Here is a 26,284-nt window from a genome sequence, read left to right as displayed (position 1 = left end):
AAAAATCGATCGACTGTGTGTCTTTTTCCACAGATGGCATCCCTGCTATGAAGCGTCCAAATGTCTGCTGTGAAAAAAGGCTGATTGAAATTTGAGGGTTGATCAGTTGACATCTGTTGTCTGAGTTTGGTACCTATCTCTGAAACAAACTGTTGGATAAATAACTGTCCAGAGTAGGGCTGTGACCTTACAGGTCACACAATGTTGTAACTTTAGGGGATGATTCAAGTCCTTTCTTGCTTATTTTATTTGAAACACCTTTAGTTACAAATCCTCTAAAGATTCACACACAACAAAAGGAAACATGAATAACATTCATGTCCTAAGGGTGTTGCAGGTGAGCACCAGGGAGGTGTTAGTCTTGCAGGAACTTCGAGGTAAAGAAGAGGACACCTGCTTATAATGCTGGGGAAGGAAGGACCTCGCAGAAAGACAATCAAGATCTCAAAGAACATGAGGTGGAGGCTTGGTCAAGTCGGACAAAGCCTCCACTACCCGGCACCTGTCATGAAGTGTTTGTCACAGGGAATAAAGGACAGAAGCAGAGACAAGACCTTGGCAGAGACAAACTAAAAGCAAAATGCATTTATTAGTAGCAGTTAATATTGACTTGAATCGATTTTGGACTACTCACCGCTTTCTTTTCCGGGCCGATAAACATGTGCCAAAGGAGTTCAAAATATACCAACCCCAAAGCAAATATGTCCACTTTTCGATCATAAGTGCTCCCGTTCCTCTGTCATAAAAGAAAAGCACAATATTAACAAAAGACCTTTAAGCGCAACAGATCTTCCTTTAACAACCAATATTGAATCTTAAGTTAATGCCAGAGGAGCCCGTCTCACTTGCTCTGGCGCCATGTAACTTGGGGTTCCTTTGTACACCGTCCTCTCCAAGAGGTTCTCAGCATCGTCGTTATTTTCCTCAGTGACCAGACCAAAGTCTCCGATCTTTACTTCCCCATCTTGACCGAACAGGATGTTGGCAGGCTGACGGCGGGAAAGAAATGAGAACAGCATGTAGCTTCATGACGTGATGCGGCGTTATAAATGATGACTTTATCCACTTCGTCTCACCTTCAGGTCTCTGTGGATGAGCATCTTCAAGTGAATGTACTCGACTGCGCTGACTATTTGCTGAGCAATAGTTAGACTTTCTTCTCTTCTCTTGGAGTCTCGTAGCGCTTTCTTCACATTCTGAGTGTTCTTCTCATCTATCCACACTCTCAGTGTTTTGTTGTCACACAGCTCCATCTGAATATACAGGTACTTTACAGATGTGTTGCTAATTGACCTAGAAAAGTAGGAAAGAAAGATACCTTTATGTTTAATAAAAATAACTACAGTGCAGTAAGGATTTTAAGAGATGGAATGGACTTACTGTGAACTGCTGGAACTGTCATCTGCCCATTGGTTGCCTGAGTCCTCCAGCCAACATGAGTAGTATCGGACAATATTGCTGTGATGGAGGTCTGATAATGCCATCACCTCTCGTAGAGCTTTTTTGATCCTAAGGAGAACCAGCACATGGCTCAGTTCATAAAACTTTTGGCACATATAGAAAATAAGTAAACAAAATCAAACATCTATCATATTTGACTTACTCTTTGCAACGGACAATCTTAACCGCAAAATACTTCTCCAGCAGTTTTTGTCTCGCCACGAAAACACGACCAAAGGTTCCTTGGCCGAGGCTCACTATAGAGTCAAATTCAGATGTAAACCTGTTGAGATTTATAAAGTTATTGTTGAGGCAAACTATACATACATGAAGTTGTGTGAATAGAAAATGTATTCATTATATTTTAATTCACAAACAAAAGGCCACAGCAGAGCTAAAACAAAATGCCACTACTGAGCTTCAATGTTTTTATTTTCCATACCTTGACATCGTTGACCGATCTGTTATTTTCTTACTTGGACTACTTCCTGGATTCTTGCCATTGAAATTGGGCATTTCATCCTAAATGAATAAAATGAAGTCATGATATAGAGAACCAAATGTGAATCAGAAAGCAACCAGATTAACTTGCATGATGAATAGCTCCTTACTGTACCTCTTTGCTGTTTCTGTGGGCATTTGGGAAATGTGCTGCAATTCTAGACAATAAACATTGCAGTCAGCCATACCACCCAGTGAAAAATGTACACATACATACATACATACATACATACATACATACATACATACATACATACATACATACATACATACATACAGGTACTGTTGCTTTACAGCAGGTCTCAACAGATGCCTCACCTTATTTTGGGCTTCACGTCGGGACTTTTAATCTTTATAATGGGAACCAGAAAATACCAATTATATTTCAGCATGCATGCATCTATTATATAAAGTCCCAAATAAGTCTACCTTTACAATAAGCAATGTTGTGCTGGGAACTAACCTGGCTGCAATTACTGGCACTATCTGGGTCGTACTATACTACACTTACTTGTTTGCTCTCACCAAATACATGTGTTAGCGTAAAAGGCATCCTGGGAATTATTAAGTCACTTTCTGTCATTCAAGTTACAGGTCCGTTAAGAAAAATTGACTTTACTGTAAAGTCATGGAGGAGCTATTCTTCTGCAATAGACTGAGCAGTACAAACACATGAGCCATGACAATGTTTAGAGGATCACAAAAGAACTAACAGACCTGATCCTGAGGAGGATTTGATGAATCGGAGAAAACCGCAGAGTCACCTGAAGCCGTCTGCACTCTTTTAGATTTTGCATTGTGGGACTCCCTTAAAGATCAAAATGAGACGGTTTAGTACAACGTGCTAAACATCAAACTTTACCGCATGTCATACTCCTCAGTCAGTGCCTTACGGGGTCCTTGGGGGCGTGGACAGACCATCATCAGGACCAGCCAACCGAGGAGACAACTGAAAGCACAAAGGTAGTGTTCATCATTGTTACATAGGACCATGTTTTGTGGTGATTGATCCCCTCGAGCATTGTGGTGGAGCATTACTGGAATAATGAGTAGAATATCATTAATGTGATATTTCTAATTAAGGGGAACCATTGTCATGTTTTATTATGTTAAACCTCAGAAGTTCAGACGAACCTCGGCTAGTTATCTGCTGTTATTCAGGTTTTTACACAGCCTCAGTGACATGCATCAGCCTTTCCCTTGCTTTACAGAAACAAATCTTCACTGTTTCCAACTGTTGTGCAGCTGGAAAAGTCCTCTGCCAGAAATAGTGTTTTGTCACAAAAACAAGCAGGAACCATGAGCTGTTATGTCACAGTTTTTAGCTCTGATGTTTATTGCTAATTTCTTCTGATATTTTTGGAAACGTGATATAAAGAAGTAGTTCAAATACCTCATTGGTAATTTGGTGAAACATAAGGAATGTAAAATGAAAGGATAGAAAAACATCATGCAGCTCCCGTGTTTCATCTTAACGGTATTGTAAGAATCATTAGGGAGGCGACAGCACTGCTACAAACAGGTGTAATTTACAGTCTACTTGGAGACTTATTCAAAAATAAACATTATCATATTAAAATAACAGAAAATATGAGATACCTTCCTGTCTTTGGTGATCACACTCAAGTTCTTCATCTGATCGCTGTAAAACCAAGACACGTCAGACACTGAACATTTTCACAACCACACAGAAACAATACTGCTCCATTGTTTGTGCTCACCAGATGTCCGACACTTTCCGATTCAATTCTTCTTTTTGTTGACTTGATGAGACACTGGACTTCTCCTCAAAACAAAGAAAAGTATGATTTTATGTTGTTTCGCTGATAGGAGTGTGACTTTTGTGACAACACTACAGTCTTCTGTCTGTAGAAACTAGTGTGTACATACCTCTGTCGTATTACTGCCACATATCTCCTGATATACAAGCTTGGCTGCTTCCTCCTTAGCGTCCTTCTTTGTTCTTCCAGTGGCCGTTGGATACTCCTTATCACCAACTATGAACCGACAGCATCTGATATCGTACACGTTTTTATTTAATTACATTTTAAATCAGGACAAAAAATGCTACACATTATAATGCATTCAAGAGGCTTACTGAGAAGCACTGGCGGGTCCCAGTCTCGTTGTCTCCACAGCCTTCATATCCACCCTTCTCTTGTGACTGTATTCATTGAGCCAACATGTGTAGTTGGCTTGAGTGATAACTGTCTGATCAGCCGGTGCAGGAGAAGCTTCTGCTGCATTTCCTGTCTGTCAGGATAAGATTAAATAGTGCTGTGATTTGGTTTTCCATTCTTTGGAATACTAAAATTCACACCTTCAGTGAGTCAATGAAGAGGTAAGATATTCTTACACGGTCAATTGTTTCCTCCAACAGGACACTCAGGGCTTTTGCAGCTGCATCGTGTTTGGCTTCCTTCTTGTTCTTCCCCACACCGTCAGGATACGGCTTACCATTCAACACTGCTCTCATTGTGAATCTGAGAATAAATCAGACAACTTTGTTAGACAGGAAAGTAACACAAGAATTTTGTGTGAGGTTGCATCACAAACACAACAATCTGCAGGTGAGGTTGATATCATCTCACGCATTGCACCTTCAAAGAATATTGAGCTTCACAACTCCTGCATCTATCGGGATCTTTTTTGAAGTGGTGTAACTCAAACCATTCATATCGGCATATGATCGCTTCTGCCATCTGCCAGGGCCTTCTTGTGAGATGGTTTCAGGAGGGAAGGGGGATTAATAGGCCAATCAAAACTCAAAATTGGAGGTATACACTGTTACCTTTGCTTAACATCAATGGCATGTGGTTCAAATGCAGTAACAGAGGGCAGAGTGTAGGATACACGACATACCTGAGGACGTTGATTGGCCGAAAGCAACACATAGAATACACTCATTTATTTTACTAAAATCTAAAAACATAAGAAATACTACCTATCCTCCCAGTGAATAAGAACATGTTCTCCTAGAGTTCCGCATCTCTTCAACCCCTTCATCATAACATCTCATGTCGCACCAGAGAAAGAGTTCAACTCACGTCTTGATGTGGTCGAGGCCGACGGATCCAACCTCTTCATATCTCAGCTCCATGCGCTCTCTCTGCGCATACTCGTTTAGTTGAACCACGGCCATTATTACTAACTCGACAGTCACAATACAACAGAGATTAACTCTCAGATTATTACCTAACGATACATCGTCTTCGTTTTCATTTGAACTCGACTTCCACGCACGACCGGGCTGTTGTAGTTCAGCCTTACCCTCAGTAAGTTTCGTTTTCTTCGTAAACGTCACACAACATGGCGCCTTCACGTACTGTCGGAAATATCAAAACTGGATCAGCCGACACGAACTAAGCGGTGAAGGCTGTGGATGAATTGTGGACTAAAGTTGTTAATGCTCTTTTTTTAATTTTTTGATTTTTTGTCCAGCATAGATTTCATATCCATTCATCTAATTAGTATTATACAAAACTTGTGAGTAGCGCTTCAGATAAACAAATGAAAGAAATGAAACGGTTATCTAACGTCTTTAATGGAACCATTCAAACAAGCAAAAAAGTATTGTATCCATAGTGCATTTGCTGTTTTGTTTACATGCTGTGAGAAAAAAAAGTAGGGAATTAAAATACTACGGGGACACCAAAGGATATTGAAATAATAACAATAGTTTTAAGCCCTATATTAACTCACAATTGAGGATTACATCCACAAAAAAAGCAAAATGGCAGATACCATATTATCTGATTACACTGTTGTCACATTTCGTTAAGTAAATTAAACTCAAAGTGATTAAATTCATACTAAGTAATTTGTTAAATGAAACAATAGAGGTGCACAATGTATAATTCTTTTAATGTTTAATGAAAACACAGGTAGGCAATCGCTTTTGAAACATGTCTAAAAAAAATCTTTTGAAAAATATATACATAAAAGTTTACCTAAATTTTCCACATAATTCCTACATATAAAGAAAAATGTAGGACCGGCCACTACAAACAGCATACACAGCTATGACCTTCCGGAGATGGACAAAGGATTCCAACTGGGATGATAAATACATATTCCAAAGCCAGTGTGATCAGCTCACTGTAAAATGTAACTGCTTTTTCACTGTGAACAACTGAGCATATTCCTTTTTTGTCGTGTTCAATCGTGGTCTGCTGCTGTATCCCCAGGACAGTTGGAGCACAAGTCCTCTTCATCTGTCAATAAAAAAATAAATAATGTAGAAGCAAAGTCAGTAAAAACAACAATAAAATCACATGCATGGTGTTGTCACTCTTACCATTATAGGTGGTTCCACACCATATGCAGTAAAAATGGACTCCTCTCAGATAGGATGTCATAATCTGCAGTTTGTCAAAGGACTGTAACAGAAAGGGACATATCAAATGCATTAATATTACTCTGGATTTATCAACAACAATAATTTATTGCACTATGTCAGTATCATAACTGTGTATTTTACACTGGCAGAATGTGCAATTGTGTCTTATACTTCACATTGATGTTAATGCTTCACACCAACACGTATGTAAAAATTATGACATACATTTATTTGACAACAAAAGTTAATTTGCGATCTAAAATTAGACTAACGGTTAATTCCACAATCTCCTCTTCCTCCTTCTCTTTCTCTTCCTCCTCCTCCTCCTCCTCGTCCTCCTTCTCTTCTTCCTCCTTGAGATCATCTTCCTCATCATCAGTTTCTGCTTTAGGCCAGTACCAGTCTTCCCTGGGGACAGTGATGCCCTGAAAAGACAATTCAACAACATGTTATTTTTTCTAACACATTTGTATATATTCTAGAGCACATAGAGGCTTCAATAACAGCATTTTCACTGTGATGATGATACTTTATTATGGCCTTGATTCCTCCAACCTTCTGACTGTCAAGCTGCTCACAGGCCCGCTGACTCCTTCTAAAATCTCCTTCAATCTTTCGCTCTTCTCTCTCTGTCCTAACTCGCGACCTGGAATGAAAAGGTATCACACTCAAAGACTATACAACATTTGTATTATAGGAGGGGAAGAATGTTTTGAAGCACAATGCATCTTATAGACAGCTGAAAACTTCACCTAAAATCTTCTAGAGACTTCGTCTCATTCTGTTGTCTGGCCCGCACTTTCTGACGATAATGTTCAAGTTCCTGCTCGGCTTTTCTTTTCTTCACCCCTTCCATTCCAATGCCACCTCTGTCTGATTTAGCATACCAAGGAAAGTGCATTAACACTGTAAGCCACCAGTTGGATTGCACAGGTTATTACCAAATACCAAAATAATACCCCAAAAATTACCACACTGTAAATATAAAAATGTATTGCTCACCAGTTTTGATATTTAGAGGAATTGGATCAACTCTTCCTGCCCCTGAAGCGTAAACAGATGAACATAAATACATGCAACAAATGCAAAACAGAATGAAAATAAGATAATTCCATTAAAAAAAAGAAAGAATACTTACCCGCCTTCCCGAGGCCTTGACCAGCTTTGTAACCCATTTTTTGCAGAAGTGCGAATCCCTTGTTCGCATTGCAAAGAGAATTTTCTAAAGCTGCCTCTCTGCTTTCCTGCTCCTGCTCCTTATACGTCTTCTGACGGTTCTTCACGTTCGTCTCCTTTTGCTGAGTCTCCTTCTTTATCGCCTCTTTTACCCGCCTCACCATGCTCACACCCGGCTTCACATCTTGTCTGACAGACAGAGGAACACAGAAACACGTATTGGGATAATATAACGTTTCAGCCACCATGGGAGCATGAGTTTAAACCCGCACTGAGACTTCTTTCAAAATATCCGAATTAGCTTTAATTTGATAAGACTGACAACACAAGTCGATACACTACATCAGTGTAATGTCACATCTCGACAAACCTCATGTTTTAATATAAGGACAAATGACACACACACACACAATGCTTACATTTTACTAAGAAATGCATCTGACATATAGTCCTCTTCCTCATCAGACATTGTGACCGCGGAAAAAGTAGAAAAGCGCTACTGAGTTTAATAAATACTCGGGTTGTCTGCTTTAATATTTGCTTCGCGAATGTTTGGTTCGTCAAAAATACATTCCGTGTAGCTACAAGGTATCAAATACAGTTCTGGCACTCTTGACAATTAATTAAAAGAAGATATGTATTTCCAATAAATATAGAAAACTGAGAGAAATGGGATACACATAATTCGAAACCATTTTTAGTTAATAATTCTTAGCAATATACTCTGCACATACGTGTTGTGGTTTCAAGTCGGACACACTTTAATGTGACACTGCCGACACTCCTCGTCATCGCCGTCATTCATCCTGCGCATCCTGGTTATCGAAAACAGGTAGGTTAGGATGAACAATTCGCCTCCACACATCTGACACTGAAAGATGCTTTTGTACAGCTAAATGTTTTAAAAAGACGACGATATATATCTAGAACTTGGTTTGGGTGAGTGTGTTAGCCGGAGTTTCGCTTGTCCCTCGTAGGAACTAACGTTAGCTAGCTTAGGATGCTAACGAGCTGGTCTATCAACAGCTGGAGGCAGGCAGCTGTTGATAGAGCAGCTCAGTGCTAACGCCACACAGCTCTGACAGTTTAGTTTGCTGCACTTGATACGGCACATACGCACGGGTTTATAAACGTCTAAAGCAGTGGAAATCTGCTATGACTTTGTAATTACTTAATATCCAACTGTTATGTCTCTTGCATCAACCTAATGACATTATTGCAAGAACGACATGTGTCCACATATCTGTAGTAGTTCATTGAATTGCCATTTTAATGATGTCTAGGTGAATGAAAGAGAGGATATTGGACAACGAATCTACTGACAAGGCCCTAAGATAACTTTGCAGAGGCGAGGGTGTGCAGCGCTGTGTTGAAGGTCCTTGCCATGGAGCTGGCTCACAGTCTGCTACTCAATGAAGAAGCCTTGGCCCAGATAACTGAAGCAAAGAGGCCTGTCTTCATCTTCGAATGGCTCCGCTTCCTGGATAAAGTGCTGGTGGCGGCGAATAGGGTGACTCTTCAGATCAGAATTTGGCATTGTTCTTCTGGGTTGGGTTTCGTTTGCGTCAGTTTTGTGACCTTCTTGAGCGTTTGCATGGCAGGTGGATGTGAAGGAGAAACAGAAGAAGCTGGTGGAACAGCTGACTGGACTGATCAGCAGTGCCCCAGGACCGCCAACAAGAAAACTGCTGGCCAAAAACCTTGCGATCCTCTACAGCATCGGGGACACCTTCACTGTTTTCCAGACGTTGGATAAATGCAATGAGATCGTCAAAAGCAAGGATGACACGCCTGCGTACTTGCCAACAAAACTGTAAGATCCCATTTAATTGCAGCACTGTGTATTGTCATCAGTCACTTGTTTTGTATACAGTCAGATACTCTGCTTGATTATATTACATTAGATAATATACACATTTGCATGAACATCCAAGATATTTACTGCTCTCAGTGTTTCAGGCAGAAACTGTGGCTCACCTTCAAGAGTATTAGCAGTTAAGCCCTATGTTAATCTGCAGAATGACATTTCATATTTAAAAGGGGGGATTAAGTGTACATGACCAGATTTTATGATGCGTCTCTTGGAATGGAATCACAGTAGTTAAAGCTGCATCAGTGTTGTTTTGCAATATTTTACGATACATAATACTACGTTTGGAGCTCTGAGGTTAAATCTAACTCATGGCACAGTCTGAATATTATCAAGAGGAGATTTGCATTTTGAATGTTTGAAAAGAAACGCAGATTATGGCAGATCAATTTCAAGAGATAATTTATTTTATATGTGCATTTAAGTTCTCATCGAACAGTGCGTTGTATTGTTTATCAGTTTAAAGTGAACCGTAAATGTGTTCCTTCATTTTAATGCATTCAGTAACTTTTCTTCCAGTGCTGCTGTGGCATGTGTTGGAGCTTTTTATGAGAAGATGGGCCGGATGCTGGGAAGCTCCTTTCCAGACACCATTAACAATCTTTTGAAAGCATTAAAAAGTGCTGAGGTAGGACAGGACTTTTAAGAGTACAATATTGGAAACTGGAATGCAATTTACCATTTTAATTATACCAAGAATGTATTAGGTCAATGTGTATACTGGGATATAGCAACACAAATGGATAACAAATAGATATATTATTCAGAAACAGATTACATTTGTTCAACTCTTTTGATTTGCCATACTTTGTAGTCCCAAGGCAGAGGAGAGATCCTCCTCAGTCTGCAGAAGGTGCTCTGTGGACTCGGGGGAGCTGCAGCCTCATGTCACAGAGACATCTACAAGAATGCCCGCTCTCTTCTCACAGACAGGTCCATGGCCGTACGCTGTGCCGTAGCAAAGGTTGGTCTCTGAAAAACTCTAATTGAGCTGTAAAAAGAGTGACAGACTACAAACTCAAAGGTGTCATCCAAACCTCCACCATATAGACCACTTTAACTGAATTGCATTGCAAGGTAACCACTTGGGTCCACGTTAACTTCCTTGCAGCTGATGTCATTCACATACACTGCAACAGGAAACAAACTGGGACACATTCGCAATGCCTGAAATGTAAAAGACGATTTCCTGGTTAGAATACATTACAACTAGATATTGTACAAGTTGTATGGAAATTATATTTCAAATATATGTATAAAGTTGTTCATATACATCATCAGTCTGCGCGTGTATATTGTAGACGTTACTAACGGGACTCCATCTGTATATTTTCTTGTCTGATCAGTGCCTGTTGGAGCTGCAGAACGAGGCGGTATTCATGTGGACCACAGAACTGGAGAACGTGGCCACTTTGTGTTTCAAGGCCTTGGAAGGCTCGAACTACGGTGTTCGCGTAGCCGTGGCCAAACTGCTGGGGACAGTCATGGCCACTGCCCTGATGCCCAAACAAGCAGCCGGTAGATCAAAGAGTTAATTTGTTTAGTTCACCTTTCTGCTACTTTCATGTTGAGTAGACTAGCTCACCTCTTCAGTTCTTCATGAGCTCAACGCTTCTTTCCTCAGTGATGCGTCAGAACGTGAAGCGGGCCACCCTGGAGGAGGTGCTGGAGCTGATGGCCACAGGCTTTCTGCGCGGTGGCTCCGGCTTCCTGAAGAGCGGAGGAGAGATGTTGAAGGGGGGAGGCTCCGTCAGCAGGGAGGTGCGAGTGGGCGTCACACAGGTGAGGTGAATCCACAAACGTAAGAATCTGAGCCTGCATTTTCTGTTTCAACCACTTGACACATGGCCTTTTCTCATATCTTCCCAGGCTTATGTTGTGCTTGTGACTACACTCGGTGGTCAATGGCTGGAGCGCAACTTCGCTACATTCCTGTCCCATGTTTTGGACCTAGTGTCTCATCCACGGGCCACGCAGACACATGTTGAGGCTGTGTACTCGCGCCGCTGTGTTTCCTTTATGCTACGCGCCACCCTCGGGGGCTTACTTGGAGAGAAAGCACAAATTGCAGCCGGCAAAGAAATCTGCCAAGCCATCAGCAAACAGATGAGGGCTGTGGGTAAGGAGGATGGGGGGGAAATATCACGGTTCAGAGCATTACAGAGTAAGTACTCATCCATTATTATCACTTTTTTTAAATCATCCTTCATTCAGTTTTTACAAATCTTGCATGGTTGGCTCTTGTATATAGAGATGTTTTTTCTTTTTTGTTGTGTGCGGAGATGGCTTTCCCTATTTCTGCATTCTTCCTTGCTTTCCACCTCTGCCTCTTTTGAATCACTCTCCTCTTGCTATACTTTTTATTTTTAACCACCAGCAGCATCATAACGTCTGTAACATTATCCATTGCCAGCTCAGCCTTTGAGTTACTCATGCTTGCATTACTGCCTTGCCTCCATGGCTGTTTGCCATTCTCTTTTTGCATTGCAATCACGAAGGAGCATGACCTAACTCTTTCTGACTGTTGACATCTGGCTTACACCAGCAGAAAAACTGCATGTGCCACTAAATTCACAAACACATTAAATAGGAACAAGCCATTTCCCCATCCAGCAACAAGACATACAATTCGCACGTTTGTCCATCATTAAGTTTGATTGATTTCAGTTCCTCCAAACTTCCTTTTTTTTGTCCTTTTCTTCTGCATAACAACACATCAACCATTTTTTAAATCACCTTTTATCTTGTTCAAAAGGGATGATTCTTACTCTGATTTGCTTTGCAACCTTTTAAACTGATGTCAAATGATGTCAAACATCCATTCTCTCGTTCATATTGGTGTTTAAGCAGAATTTGAAAAGGATGTTGAGTGTCGGTGTCGTTTGAGATTTGGTCCTGTGCTCTTTCCTGTCCCTGCTGCTTGTAGCTTTTCCATCCAGCTGGATCTGTGAGACTTCTTGAAATTAGAATTTGTGGAATATCTACGCTAAAAGTAACTTTACATTGTTATTTGGATACATGATGGCAGTGGGACCCTCTATTGTATGTCCCCACACTGTCCTACATTGTAGGGAATAACACGACTGCCACAGTTCAAGAAGCAGCTTTAAATCTCTTCTGAAACTCGTTTATTTTCTTTCCTTTCGTGTGATCTTTCTTGACTGTTGTCTGTTTTAGCACTGAGGATTTAAGTTTTTGATAAATTACCATTAGACATTCTAATCAGGGATGTTTCTGATTTCAGATGACGTTTGAGTGTTTTTCTCTTGTCACATTTATTCTTCAATGCAACTATAATCATTGTTTAATGCATTGCTCTTGAAAAAAAAAGAAAATTCTCAGTGCTGTGTGGCATATAGGATTGTAGTGCTGCAGTTGAAACATTTTGCAAATTCATAATGTGTGACAGCAAGACATGGACTAATGTGGACAGATATTTATGTCATTACAATGCGTTTCATATAACATGTCAGAATTCTAATAATCTTAATCAAAAAGTGTTTTTTTGTTGTTGAAAATTCTCAAACTAAATTGCAATTAAGTGCATGTCACCTTATCCGTCAATGCTGCACACAATATTGATTAGTAACAGGTTACTATGTTTTTTAGGATTTTAGATCTTAGGTTCTTCCTTTTTATAATGACAAACCCAATCTTGCTTTTTTTTTCTGTCTCTTCTGCTTGTTCTTCAGAAGCAGTTGTGAATGACATCAGTGGAGAGAACAAGGGAGGGGCAGCTGATGTCTCTGCCAGTCAGCATGTCATGGTGTGCGCCCTAAAAGAGCTGGGCAGTCTGGTTCAGAGCTTGAGCGCTACAGCCTCACCGCTCATTCAGGAGCCTTCTATAGGTGAGACAGACAAAATATGAAATAGAACATGTGTTTCGGTGCTCTTAAGTGTCTATAAAGTGGGATAAACTGGGATTATACTATAGAGGATAATACTCCTGACTGGAGTGTAGATGTCCTTGCTAAACCAATTTGTATAAATTCAGCCAGCATCTTCTCTGATTTTAGTTAGACATTTCACTCTTCTTTAAGCAAACTATTAGCTGCTCACATCTTACATCACTTATTTTACTGACTGCAAACAGGTTCACTGTGTATGCAATTGTTGAATCTTACACTTGAAGTAAAATATGTTGGAATCTCCCGCCTGAAGGGAATTCCTTTGGACAGGATTCATCCACAACCTCATAACAAACTCCATGTCCTCTTTTGTCAGGACTCCTTGAAACTGTAACTTCAGTGCTGCTTCACCCCAGCATGGCGGCACGTTTGGCCGCTGCATGGTGCTTGCGCTGTGTTGCCGTGGCACTGCCCTATCAATTGACCCCACTGCTGGACCGCTGTGCAGAGAGAATCAACAACCTGAAGAGTTCACCTGAGGCCGTGAGCGGCTACAGCTTTGCGATGGCTGCTCTGCTGGGAGGCGTACACCAGTGTCCACTGGGTATCCCCCACTCCAAGGGCAAGGTGTGTAGCCTGGGAATCTGTGTCATGCATTGCTCTGAATGGCTTTCTGTACCAGCCTCATTGATTGCCTGATGGAGATTGAAGGGTTATCTGTGTTCTTGTCTTGTAGATGGTAGTGAGTATTGCCGAAGACCTCCTGAGGACAGCTGCTCAGAATAGTCGACTGTCTCTGCAGCGGACACAGGCTGGATGGCTGCTGCTGGGTGCCCTAATGACTCTGGGTGAGCCTTGCAGACTGCTGTTAGTTCTTGGCCTCGATTGGTCAACAATACTGTCTCCCTCACGTTGCCACCACATTGTATTTGTGCCCAGGTCCCTCCCTCGTGCGCTATCACCTTCCCAAGATGCTGCTGCTGTGGCGAAACGTGTTTCCTCGCTCCCAGAAGGAGCTGGAGGCAGAAAAGGCCAGAGGAGACGCTTTCACCTGGCAGGTCACCCTGGAGGGCCGAGCCGGAGCACTGTGTGGTGAAGAAACGCTCCGCCCTGCATAGCTGCACATGCTCTGGAATGAAGGCACAATTCTGACCAACACGTCTGTTCCTTTTTTCTTCTGTAGCCATGCGTAGCTTTGTGGCCCACTGCCCCGAGCTGCTTACAGAAGATGTGATCCGCAGACTGATGACACCCATTGAATGTGCAATGACCATGATGTCTCAGTGAGTGTGATGCATTTTTTTGCATCTTTGTTGCAGGTTTTTCAGGATACACAAAGTTCAATAATTCAGCTGTTTTTATATGACATATCTTATGCTTGTCTCAGCGTGCCTGCCATCATTAAGGTCCATGGTGCTCACCTGAAAGCAAGTGCAGCGATGGTGAGGCTGCGGTTGTACGACATCCTCGCTCTATTGCCTCCCAAAACCTATGAAGGTAACACAGTCACTTTTGCATTTATTATTATTATTTTCATGGTTGAGGAATGTTTTTTTTCTAAAACAGTTTCTGTCTTGTGCAGGCAGCTTCAACGCCCTCCTGAGGGAGCTGGTGGCAGAGTTCACTTTGACTGACAACTCGGCCAACACTACCACCTCCTTGCTGCGCTCTCTCTGTCACTATGACGACAGTGTGCTCATGGGCTCATGGCTACAGGAGACTGACCACAAATGCATAGAGGATCAGGTGAGTAAAATCATCAATGGCACGATGAATCTAGGTACGACTACATGTTATAAGAATAAACGTATTCTACTGTGTGATCGTTCCTCAACAGCTGCAGCCCAACAGTGCGTCTGGTAGCGGCGCTCTGGAGCACGATCCCTCCTCAATCTACCTGCGTGTTCCTGTAGGAGAGGCCATCCCAGGGCCTCTCCCTTTGGGTGTGTCCGTCATTGACGCTTCGGTGGCTCTGTTCGGTGTGGTTTTTCCCCATGTCTCCTTCAAACACAGGTGGGGAGTTTAGACATATGGACGGGTTTGCAGCATGTCAACCTTTCACATCTCATCTTTTTGTAATGTGTTGTTTCTCTCGTTGGTTTATCATGTATTTATGTTCATGTTGACTTGTTGTAAAGCTCTTGTGACCTGCTTGTTTGTAATATATTCTACTCGACTTGTCTGATTCAGGCTGCAGATGCTGGACCACTTTGCAGAGTGCATAAAGCAGGCGAAAGGAGTTCGACAGCAGGCAGTCCAACTGAACATCTTCACTGCAGTGCTTAGTGCCCTCAAGGTGAGATAACTTAGTTCATATCCTCCAAATATGAGAATATCATATTTTATTATTCAGGTAATACTTACAATGAGAAATAATGTATCTCCTCCTGACTGAAGGGTCTGGCTGAGAACAAGAGTACTCTGGGCCCTGAGGAGGTGCGTAAGTCGGCCCTTGCCCTGGTAATGGGAGCGTTGGACAATCCCAACCCCATCCTGCGCTGTGCTGCTGGAGAGGCGCTGGGCAGGATGGCTCAGGTTGTTGGAGAGGCTACTTTCATCGCCAGAATGGCACAGACCAGCTTTGATAAGTACGCATTTTATATCTGTATTGACTCTGTTTTCTTCATTCTGAAGTCTCTCTCTATTCTATTATTCTCCATGTTAAGATCAAGGGAGACTTGGTCAGCAAACCACCATGATAATCAGTTACGGAGAAAAACAAATATTCATTTTCACATTTAATTCGAAGTCAAGAATGTTTTAAAAAATGAAAGTTCCATCTTTTTTTTGTCTTTATAATCTATCTTAATCTGAATCTCTATCCTTTGCTTTAATCATGTGACCCATATCTCTTTTCCTCCTCCATTTCCAGACTGAAGTCTGCTCGTGATGTAGTATCAAGGACGGGCCATTCACTGGCTCTCGGCTGTCTGCATCGATATGTTGGAGGGATTGGCTCAGGCCAGCACTTAAAGACCAGTGTCAGCATCCTTTTGGCTCTGGCCCAAGATGGGTCCTCTCATGAGGTTCAGGTACAGTGAATTACGCAGGAGGAATGAATTTTAAGTTGAAAGGAGAGAGGAAAGTCAGTGAGTTGTTTTTTAAATTAGTTTTGTTCATCTAAACTGGATTATTATAGTTTGGTTTACTTGGAGGAACATGTGTTTGTTTTCTTCTTTCTAATGCGCTTAATGTTTTAGCAACATTAAAAAAAAATATTAATTGTGCTTTATACATTATACTATTCAGATATTCCCCATCAATTGGTCTTTTTCCCCCTATCAGACATGGGCTCTGCATTCTCTGGCTCTGATTGTGGATTCTAGCGGCCCCATGTACAGAGGCTATGTGGAGCCTACTCTGTCCCTGGTGCTCACGCTGCTCCTCACGGTGCCACCGTCTCACACAGAGGTGCACCAGTGTTTGGGCCGCTGCCTAGGAGCTCTCATCACCACTGTGGGACCAGAATTACAGGGTAAGAATCACAAACCTCCTTGTGTGTCTAACTCTCGCTTGATAATATTCCCATAATATACCCTTACCCGGCCAGCAGGTGGCAGTGTAATCAGACTAAAAGCTTGAGAAGTGGACTTGAAGACATACTGTGTATCCTACAGCTGCGAAAAATGCTGATTATTTTTGTCTCTATCTAATCTGTGTCATTGGGTTTGCTAGGAAATGGAGCCACTATCTCCACCATCCGCTCGTCCTGCCTGGTTGGTTGTGCCATAATGCAGGACCACTCCGATTCCCTTGTGCAGGCAGCTGCCATCTCATGTTTGCAGCAGCTGCATATGTTCGCTCCACGCCATGTCAACCTGTCTAGCCTGGTGCCCTGTCTCTGCGTAAGACATCACGAGACATCATGAGTTCCAGACTGTAGTATTTGTCGTTTGTCTAAATCGTGATTTATAATTTGTTGCTGTCCTGTGGTTCCCTGCAGATGCACCTATGCAGCTCTCACCTGTTGCTGCGTCGTGCTGCCGTGGCCTGCCTGAGACAGCTCGCTCAGAGAGAAGCTGCGGAGGTTTGTGAGTATGCCATGAGCCTGGCGAAGAGAGCAGGGGACCACGCTACAGTCAGTGAGTACAAACTGAGAACGAAACAAGACCATTCTGTTACCTACGAGAGACACATTGACTCTTACTGTGTTGACTGTCCCTGGTTTAGATCTGAACATCACTGAAACTGGTCTGGAGGGCGTTCTGTTTGGCATGCTGGATCGGGAGACGGACAGGAAGCTGTGCTCTGATATCCATGATACACTGGGCCACATGCTGTCGTCTCTTGCTGTGGAAAAGCTTTCTCATTGGCTGAAACTCTGCAAGGATGTCCTGGCAGCAACTACAGGTAAAGCTTTAAAAAAAAAAAGTTAACATTTAAAAATGAAGGCGAGAACGTTAAAAGAAAAAAGTATTACACAGCAATCAAGGCAGGTCTATTCTTCAACCCGATATCAGTTTGAATATTTTTTGTCTTTTCTTTTAAGTCCTTGTATTGTGAATGTGTCCATATCCTCTTTCAGATGTGGGAGCACCTGTTGTATTCGAGGTGGAAAAGGATGAGGAAGAAGACTCCGAGAAAAAAGACGAGATGGACGATGACACCATGTTCACAGGCCTGGGTGAAGATGACAAGTCCAAGCCCTCAGTGGCGCCGCGCTGGGTGACGCGGGTATTTGCCGCGGACTGTTTGTGTCGCATCATCCTGCTATGTGAGAATGACAAAGCACACTTTGACCTGGCAGCTGCCCGCTCTGCACAAGCCAAGAACCCTAAAGGTACGTTTCACCACGCTGCCAGAACAGAGTAGCTCAGAGTTCACCTCAAGGACTTGGGATTAATTTATGCCCCTTGCGATCTGTGTCTGTGCTTCAGATTGGATTTTCTAAAGTTTAGATACCAATATTATAACTGTTGCTTACAAAGAGCATACGGAACATATTTTTTGTACAGACTGTTGTTTGGTTTATATATCTTTTTGTGACCTTCAAGCAGTTCAAGTGTCAGCTGCTAAATAAAGACCATTCATGAGCTATTATGTAAATATGGAACAAAGCTAGAGATGAGTAAGCAAAAGTGGGAGGGATTTCTTTTCTTCTCTGTGACAAAGAAGAGTCCGTATTTATATAAGCTCCTCTGTAATTAGGCAGACCATACAGTAAATGGCACAATGGAGTGATTTTGCAGCTCTGGAAGCAGCTAAGCCACATGTAGTGACTGAGATTGAGTGGATGGTTGGTCTGCATGTTGGTGTGTCCAACTAATCCCTTAAAAGCTGCACTTCAGCTAAAACTCAATTGAATCTCAGCCTCAAGGTCAATATCTGGCTTCTTTGAGTCAGCCTTCAAAAAACTGTTTTGTTCTGTCTGTATTGAATCTTCAATTAATTCTCAGGAAAAAGCAAACACAGGGACATTGGAGGAGGCAACATGTGTACTATCTTGCTGACGTGCAACCCATCATCAAAAAATAACAAAAGTACATCATAAACAATGACTAGCAAGGTTGATATTGACATAAATCTGTTATAAAATATATTTTCTGATTGATTAATTTGGCTGCTCGCTGAAGTTGCGTTCCTTACAATAATTTTAAATTTGTTTCTATTCCTCACTGGATCCTTGTTGTCCCTCTAGGAGATCCGTTGGTGCTCCATTTGTCTGACCTCATCCGCATGGCCTTCATGGCGGCCACAGACCACAGTAACCAGCTGAGGATGGCCGGCCTGCAGGCCCTGGAGGACATCATTAAAAAGTTTGCGTCCGTACCAGAGCCTGAGTTCCCAGGACACGTTATCCTGGAACAATACCAGGCCAATGTGAGTCCGAAACACATCTGATTGCGTTGAGCTATAAAAGTCCCAAATGTATAAGGACACAGCAAATGTGAAACAAAATTTGAAAAAGTGAACATTGTACCAATCATGTATACATTTAGGTCGGAGCTGCCCTCAGACCTGCATTCTCACCTGATACACCTTCGGACATAACGGCGAAAGCCTGCCAGGTAAGAAACCCTGCGCTGTAAACAAACAGGTAGAGTAACATTTATAACAGGTATTTCACTTCATTGCCCTGTTTGACAGATGCACTGCAGAAATGCAGTGATGCACCTAACCAGCTCTGTTTGCACTGTAACAATAATTCTAATGAGCAGCTCTTACATATATGAATACACTGTAATTTGATGGCGCTTCTATAATGGCAGTTAATTGCCACTGCAGTGATTCATTGTTTCCTCAGAACCCAGTAGTGTCCCATTTTTCAGCCTTCATGCTCCATTTATTTGGCTGATGTGAAGAATGAGTGGAAAATAACAAACATGTTGGCAGTATTATTAAAAACTTTGACGTTTCTATCCGTATCTCTGGATTAGGGTTTAGACCTTCACTGTTCTTAAACTCATGTTTCTCTTTTCTATCTTTTAAAGATTAACTTCGAACAACATAGAAAACAAAAAAATAAGGTGGTAACATTACCGAGAAATAAATGCGACTGTAGTTCAAATGAGTAAAAAGGTGGCTCGCTAAGTACAAACTAATTTGTAGCTCTCCTTCTCCTGCCCTTGGCCACACTCTCATGGTGCTCCTCAGAATGATGTAATCTTATAATGTCTGCTCCACTTGTACAGCTGTAACATGTCTGCCCTATTTATTATTAACTGCTCTGTGACACCCCAACCCCTTTTAATTGGGGTTGGGGTCATACAGCCTCCAGTATGAGGGCTAATCCACCTTGAACACTCTGTTATGTAATGCAGGTTTTTAATTTATCTCTTTAGCTGTAGGGCTGTGGGTGCTGAAATGGTCAATTAGTTTTATAATGTATTACTTTGACCCCTCTATGTGACCACAGGTGTGTAGTACGTGGATTGGGAGTGGCGTAGTCAGTGACCTCAATGACCTCCGGCGAGTCCACAACCTGCTCGTGTCGTCGCTGGACAAGGTGCAGGCTGGGAAAGGCTCATCCAGTCAGCTGTACAGCGAGAGCGCCACCACGATGGAGAAACTGGCCGTGCTGAAGGCGTGGGCTGAGGTGAGACGTAAGACATGTCACGTGCTTTTTATATAAGAGATGATGAACTTAATAAGGCTGACTATACACTGGCTTTCTCAGGTGTATGTGGTGGCAATGAAGATCAAGAAAGACGCCGAGTCTAAGCCTGCCAAACCAGTCCGAAATGTAGACGACGACGAGGATGAGGATGATCTGGGCGCCAACGTGCTTCCACCCGATAGCCTCATCACTCTGGTGCAGCCAGAGCTGCCCTCGCTGAGCCGCCTGTGGCTGGCCATGCTGCGAGACTACGCTCTGCTCACTCTGCCTGCTGAGTTTTCCAGTCAGCTGCCCCCTGACGGTACAAGACAGATTCTTCTTCTACCAAGATCAAATTTCTATCAATCAATGTTTCTGGTAGTAAGTGGGTCTTTAACCAACTTAAAGCCGTTGAGTTCTTTGCCCTAGTTTTGGTCCCATAAACGTTGTGATTTGCATTGGATCTGATAAAATGTCAACAAAAACACCATACTGTCAAATAGCTCTTTGATGGGATAAGATGCTCCTCCACATTTTTGGAGATGTAAAGGCACACTACTATTTGTGATTTGTTTACCAAAGAGTGGCATGAAATGAATATTTCAGGTGGCCTTCACATGAATCTACATTTGATGTGCATCTATTTGAATAAACAATTCCAATGTCGTTTCAAAGTAATATGGTCAAACCAAAAGTCATTTCCCATTGGTGTGTGTCTGTGTTCAGGTGGAGCGTTTTATACTCCAGAGACTATAGACACAGCGAGGCTCCACTATCGCAATTCGTGGGCCCCCGTCCTGCATGCTGTGGCTCTGTGGCTGAGCAGCACTGGGTTCGGAGCTGAGGAAGAGAAAGAAGAAGTCCCCTCATCTCTCTCGAGGTCTCCTGTCATCCTTCAAGCACCCTCCTCCACCACAAAGACCTTTGAGGAGTCGGTCAAAGACAGGATGCATCTTATGTTGGGTAAAGAGACGCAGCATGTGTGGTATATATAGTATATACTGAGTTTTTACCCCTAATATAGGTGTTAATCTATAAATCCTGAACACTTTTTGTTTATCTCCCAGCCACAGATCGACCTCAAATCTGCAGACAGTTACAGGGAACAGCTGGATAGAAAATGAGAGTAGTATGAGCACATCCTAAGTGCATTTCTGTGTTCTGTCTCTCAGGTGTCAGTATAGAGTTTCTTTGCTTCCCTCGGCCTGAGGAGCCCATGGAGCATGTGATGTCCTGCCTGCACGCCCTATTCACTCTGCTGGAATCTCCAAGTGCTAAAATCCATATCGCAGAGGACCAGGTAAAGACACACGTTTTAGTGCAGAAATTACAGGAAGAGAGAGATGTAGAAGATCGGTATCACTTTCCTAGAATTTGAATTAAAACCATTTTGTAAATGTATTCTGATATACACATTATGTTCATTTGATTTCATATATATTGTATAGATTAATATTCAAGCCGTGTGCTAAAATTTGTATCTTTTGGGAAACATTATTTGTGTTTATTTGTCATTTGCAAATAAATAAAAAAGGCAGTGTTCCTGTTGTAATTTCACGGAAATTCAAGAACTGCGTAAACCCAAATGAAATAGTAACTTTTACAAATGACTTAATAAGAGAGAGGGGATTGTATGCATGGCCTCCATTGTTTCCACCTTTTATTTCATTGTTCTAGTTAAAGTGATATGTTTACCAGTGGCTGACTGATCACCACCTGAGTGCAAATATGTGGTGAATACCGCAGGACCATGTGATATTTACTGGCTTTTTGAGATGACCAGGATCGCTCCAATGCGCCATCAAACAATTAACTGTCCACACAATAGATAATGGGATACTTAGAGCTTCAAAGGATATACAGATTTTGTACTACGAATTCAGAAAAAAAAGCATGCTGTATTCTCAGCTGCATTTGTTGGAGCCTTTGAATTGGGACAGGTCTTTTTCGACTTCATAGCGTTGTTAAATTGGGACACAGCATGTGTCTCACTTCTGCTGCCACACAGTCACAAAGTTGTGTCTGTCAGACACTCGAACAACATACCATTGTGTGTGCGTGATGATGGGGAGCTCCGTCTCGCTTTATCCTATTTTATATATTGATGAAGATTTTCTGTTCTCTGAATGGCAAAAACTAATTATTTGAAGTGTTTACAAATGTTTCATTGGGATTAAAACCTTTAAGAAACTTTGTATGAAACCATTTATTACTCTGATAAAAAAAAAACTACGTGTACTGGTTGGTAATGAGCCAAGATGTGTCGAGCATTATGAACATCAATGGTTACATTTACAGGGGCATTACCGTAAATGTTGTTTCTGTTGTAGCTGTTGGCCGTGGAGCTGTTGAACGTGCTCCACAGGCTGCTGCTGACCCGGGACCCTCCTGCTGTACAGCTTCAGGTCATTGCTGTGGTACAGGAGACCATCAGGGCTGCACAGGACCATCTGCAGCGACAGAAAGCCAGCAAGGGTCAGGGACTAACAGTCTAAAGGCTCAGCCTTGTTTACTCTACATTTAAAACACTGTTATATTCGGGAAACGCAACACTCACCGTGCTGTGAAAGATGACAGCACAAAACAGTGTTGATACACATTTTAAGTCTGTTAATAATTCAAAGTTAAGTTGTTTCAAATTGTGTGACTGGTTAAGTGATCTAGGTCTCTCTGTTTTTTTTTTCTTCAGGCAAAGAGGAAGAAGGAGAGAAAGAGTCTCAGCTCAGCCTCGGCGAAGGCGGAGACACAGGGGAGCTTGTACCCGGCAAGTCTCTGGTGTTTGCTGCCATGGAGCTGCTTGTGTTCGTCCTGGTGCGCCACTTACCACAGCTTAATGCGCGCGTGAAGGAGTCACCCAGCCATGTGCCGCTTAGGCCTCAGCGACTACCTGAAGAAAGCGCACGCCTGGTGGCCAACACAGTATCCATCCTGGCAGAACTGCCCTCTCTCTGCTCTCCTGCTGGTGAGGAACAACACATACACTCACACCAGCTTCGCAAAATCTGAAAAAGATCCCGTAGACTCACAACACACATTGAGAGCAAATTTATGTTCCAACTCGGATGTTTCATTTAAAACTATGTGCCTGCTTGGCCTGCATCGTTGAGGTTTGTGGATGCTATTAATGAACTAAACTCCTAAACTCAAGCTGACGAGGCTGTTTTCTGCTGTGATCTCTTTTTGCCTTTTCAATGCCCATACGGTATAAGCTTCATGCATTTGTGGGAGATTAAGCGTATGTATGAATATTATTAGCATAGCAATGTGGCGCTCGCTATGAAATGCCTATTTCTCACACTTTCTTTTAACCTTGACAGGAAGCATGACCATCCTTCCCACCGTGCTCTTCCTAATCACGGGGGTACTGAGGGAAGCTGCAGTAAAGACTGCTGACAACGCCGTGCCTGTGACTGTGTCGGCCGCCCTGCAGGGCATCAAGACCATCATCACCTCCCCACTGGCTCGGGTGGAGAGCATTCAGACACAGTGGTCCGGCCTTGTGAGGAGCAGCCTGGCGTCTGTACTCGAACACTCGCAGCCAGGCAAGCAAATGCGCACAGGTGTTTGGCCCTTCTACGGAGGGGGTAAGGAAACAGTGTGACATCATGTTCATGACCGGTTTGCATGCCTGCTTGTGTATATCTGTAGATGAGTCCAGGCCTGACATGGATGAGGTCAGTATGTTGACGGCAATCACACTCTTCCTGCTGTCTGCCAGCAATGAACTTGTCGGGGTAACCGTCCTGCAGAAAGGCTGCATGGACCGCTTCCGAAATGCCCTCAACTCTTGTGATCCCTGGGTAAGCGTCTATGTATACAAACACAGCTGAGGGATGATGAGATTCTCAACCTGGATGCCAGATCAAATGCTGTATTCCAGATGTGTGTGGCCCAGTTAATTGAGTGATTTCATTTCTTTTTGCCGCAGGTTCAGGCACGGTGTTACCAGCTGCTGTTGTCAGTGTTTCAGCACTCCAGCCGTGCGCTGTCTACTCCGTACATCCACGCTCTGGCTCCCGTCATGGTGGAGAAGCTGAAGGCAGTGGAGCGCAGTCGACCAGGGACTGCTGCTGAGCTGCAGGCTGTGCAGGAGGGCATCAGGGTCCTAGAGAATCTGGTCGGCATGGGTGAAGAGCAGAACCGTGAGTATGCCTCCGCCTAATGGACCAATATAGTGCCGTATTTCTCCCATTAAAGTGTGCAGTGCCTTTTGGATGTGTGCCGTCAAAGAGCAATATAACATGAAATGCTATATTTAGAATCCCTGCTCTGGTTTACAGTCAATGTAATTATTGATTTCTAACATTATGTGAATTTACATATTCTATATTGTGTATTCAAATACTACATTTTGTATTTTATTTACCCAATGATCTTATTCCTGCTTCCTCTAAGTTATATTTCCCAAGTAAATCAAACTGCACTGCGTACTTTCAGAAAAGTATTTGTGTTATATTGAGGTGTAATTATTGTGTGTATGACATATTTAAGGCCATTACTAATGAATATTTTTTTATTACGAATTGACTTGAAGATTATTTCCTTGATTCATTGATTAATCTTTTGGCCTTTAAAATGTCACAGTTTTTAAGTGCATGGCAACGTCTTCAGAAGTCTTGTTTTGGCCAACTAACAATATTAGGTGCTGTAATAAAAGGAAGATTAATTGGTAATATTTATTACATTGAAGTATTTTGTTTATTTGTGGCCTCACTTCCTTGAGTGTTCTGTGCAGTTAAACTCTCCCAGTTTTGCTGTTGGTGAATATCCTTTTTAATGTCTCACTTTTATTATTTGTTTAATAGGGGTGCAGTTGCTGGCTCTTCTTGTACCAACTCTTATCTCCTATCTTTTGGATGAAAATGCCATCTCCTCTGCGCCACAAGTCTCCAGAGCACTGCATGATTTTGCCCTTCAGAACTTGATGCGGATCGGCCCCCTCTATCCAGCGGCTTTCAAGATAGTAATTGGTGCAGCACCTGAGCTTAAAGTCCGTTTGGAATCTGCCATACGGGCCAACCAGGCCAGCAGCAGAGCCAAAGCTGCAGCCCGGCTAGCTCAGCCGGCAGTGCAAGCCGCCCCAACCATCAAACTGAAGACGAGCTTCTTCTGAAGTCCCCGAAGTGAACTGTACACTCTTGAAGCCTCAATTAATGTTGTCTCTTTGGGTTTGATTTGTCGTCTTTCAACCAAGTTCACTATGTCATGTTGGTATCGGCTATAGTTTCTTAAGTGTATTTATTTATTCAACATGTCATTGTTGTTTTTGAGGGGTGAGAACTCTTCTGGTAGTCAAGAAGGAAATTATGTAAATATCATTAAAGGCATTTGAATGTTCACTTTAAAAACAAAAGCTCACTTTCAAATTCATAGGACGTTTAGATTGTGTGAATGTATCATTTGTGGACTTGATGCACATTTATAAAGGGACCCATTTTATCTCTTTTCTCCTGATCGTGTCCTTTTTGTCTGGTTATCAGCCCTTACTATCCACATTATACTATTTTTTGCTAACTGTGCCATTTTTATGTGATTCTGCATCACCATGAGCATGGCAGGTATTTTTTTGTCCTTTTGATTCCAATCATGCATGTTTGTAACATGGAGCTGGATTAGTACATGACCGGAGGGTCTGCTAATGTCACTGATGGATGTTTTTATTCTTCTTTTTTGTTTGTTTGTTTTTCCTTTATGTCGTAAGCATTTATTTTGATCATCATTATTCTGAGCACAGAGGGATATTTTATTGGAGCCCATTGAATATTATATGCGTCATGCTTTTTAAATTTGAATGGACAATGTAATTCTAACAAAGTTAATTGGTCTGCTGATAAATAGGCAGATACTACATCATGTAAAGTACAGTATGTTCATATCATACATACATTGTTTTGCTTATTGATTTTGTATTCATGGTAGTCTTATTGCTGATATATGAGATAAATGAATAAGTGAGCTAACATCATAACTTGGCACATTGATTGAAATGGTCCGATGTAACATTCCGCCTTCATTTTTTTGAAATGTGAATAAAGTTGCTGTGACCTCACTGTGTGTAATTGGTTGCACATTAT

At 42.2% G+C, this 26,284-nt stretch overlaps 3 protein-coding genes across 5 annotated transcripts in view; 1 reads left to right on the top strand and 2 right to left on the bottom strand.

Annotated features, from left to right (window-relative positions):
* Window positions 1-5,220, bottom strand: part of eif2ak2 (eukaryotic translation initiation factor 2-alpha kinase 2) — a 7,491-nt gene extending 2,271 nt beyond the window's left edge. The window contains exons 1-16 of the mRNA XM_068568242.1: window positions 4,989-5,220; window positions 4,298-4,424; window positions 4,040-4,194; window positions 3,832-3,955; window positions 3,663-3,727; window positions 3,541-3,583; window positions 2,835-2,890; window positions 2,659-2,749; window positions 2,260-2,291; window positions 2,057-2,099; window positions 1,883-1,962; window positions 1,604-1,723; window positions 1,381-1,509; window positions 1,077-1,293; window positions 846-989; window positions 635-736 (exon numbers count right to left, since the gene is read on the bottom strand). Coding sequence (XP_068424343.1) covers window positions 635-736; window positions 846-989; window positions 1,077-1,293; window positions 1,381-1,509; window positions 1,604-1,723; window positions 1,883-1,962; window positions 2,057-2,099; window positions 2,260-2,291; window positions 2,659-2,749; window positions 2,835-2,890; window positions 3,541-3,583; window positions 3,663-3,727; window positions 3,832-3,955; window positions 4,040-4,194; window positions 4,298-4,424; window positions 4,989-5,083 — 1,623 coding nt within the window. The 5' untranslated portion in view covers window positions 5,084-5,220. The remainder of the gene's footprint in view (window positions 1-634; window positions 737-845; window positions 990-1,076; window positions 1,294-1,380; window positions 1,510-1,603; window positions 1,724-1,882; window positions 1,963-2,056; window positions 2,100-2,259; window positions 2,292-2,658; window positions 2,750-2,834; window positions 2,891-3,540; window positions 3,584-3,662; window positions 3,728-3,831; window positions 3,956-4,039; window positions 4,195-4,297; window positions 4,425-4,988) is intronic.
* Window positions 5,221-5,530: 310 nt separating this feature from the next.
* On the bottom strand, window positions 5,531-8,011 carry gpatch11 (G patch domain containing 11). Its single transcript, XM_068568314.1, has 8 exons — window positions 7,876-8,011; window positions 7,419-7,645; window positions 7,283-7,324; window positions 7,033-7,153; window positions 6,836-6,926; window positions 6,553-6,705; window positions 6,239-6,320; window positions 5,531-6,155 (listed from the first exon to the last, which is right to left on the bottom strand). The coding sequence occupies exons 1-8, from the start codon at window positions 7,923-7,925 to the stop codon at window positions 6,100-6,102; spliced, it is 822 nt and encodes a 273-aa protein (XP_068424415.1). The 5' UTR covers window positions 7,926-8,011; the 3' UTR covers window positions 5,531-6,099.
* A 229-nt stretch (window positions 8,012-8,240) lies between these two features.
* Window positions 8,241-26,283, top strand: heatr5b (HEAT repeat containing 5B). Of its 3 annotated transcripts, none has more exons than XM_068567919.1 (36): window positions 8,241-8,288; window positions 8,740-8,966; window positions 9,058-9,269; window positions 9,846-9,954; window positions 10,141-10,290; window positions 10,673-10,844; window positions 10,951-11,108; window positions 11,196-11,445; window positions 13,022-13,174; window positions 13,551-13,801; window positions 13,911-14,022; window positions 14,114-14,266; window positions 14,358-14,457; window positions 14,562-14,671; window positions 14,757-14,920; window positions 15,012-15,187; window positions 15,365-15,470; window positions 15,572-15,762; window positions 16,047-16,206; window positions 16,460-16,649; window positions 16,850-17,019; window positions 17,118-17,256; window positions 17,345-17,524; window positions 17,700-17,954; window positions 18,813-18,994; window positions 19,114-19,182; window positions 20,031-20,210; window positions 20,292-20,532; window positions 20,937-21,173; window positions 21,383-21,510; window positions 22,541-22,685; window positions 22,900-23,172; window positions 23,528-23,752; window positions 23,859-24,010; window positions 24,139-24,352; window positions 25,016-26,283. In XM_068567919.1, exons 2-36 carry the CDS (start codon window positions 8,841-8,843, stop codon window positions 25,321-25,323), a joined length of 6,141 nt encoding a protein of 2,046 aa, XP_068424020.1. In that variant the 5' UTR covers window positions 8,241-8,288; window positions 8,740-8,840; the 3' UTR covers window positions 25,324-26,283. The 3 variants fall into 3 exon arrangements, with proteins under 3 accessions (XP_068424020.1, XP_068424019.1, XP_068424018.1); XM_068567918.1 differs by having other exon boundaries at window positions 13,019-13,174; XM_068567917.1 differs by having other exon boundaries at window positions 11,196-11,490; window positions 13,019-13,174.
* Window position 26,284: the final 1 nt, after the last annotated feature.

The sequence above is a fragment of the Clinocottus analis genome, unplaced genomic scaffold (genome assembly GCF_023055335.1).
Source record: "Clinocottus analis isolate CAN_PGR_092001 unplaced genomic scaffold, fCliAna1.0.p SCAF_8, whole genome shotgun sequence".
NCBI classification, from domain to species: Eukaryota; Metazoa; Chordata; class Actinopteri; order Perciformes; family Cottidae; genus Clinocottus; species Clinocottus analis.
Note: the sequence above shows the minus strand (reverse complement) of the source record. Positions and strands in the feature narration are given on the sequence as shown.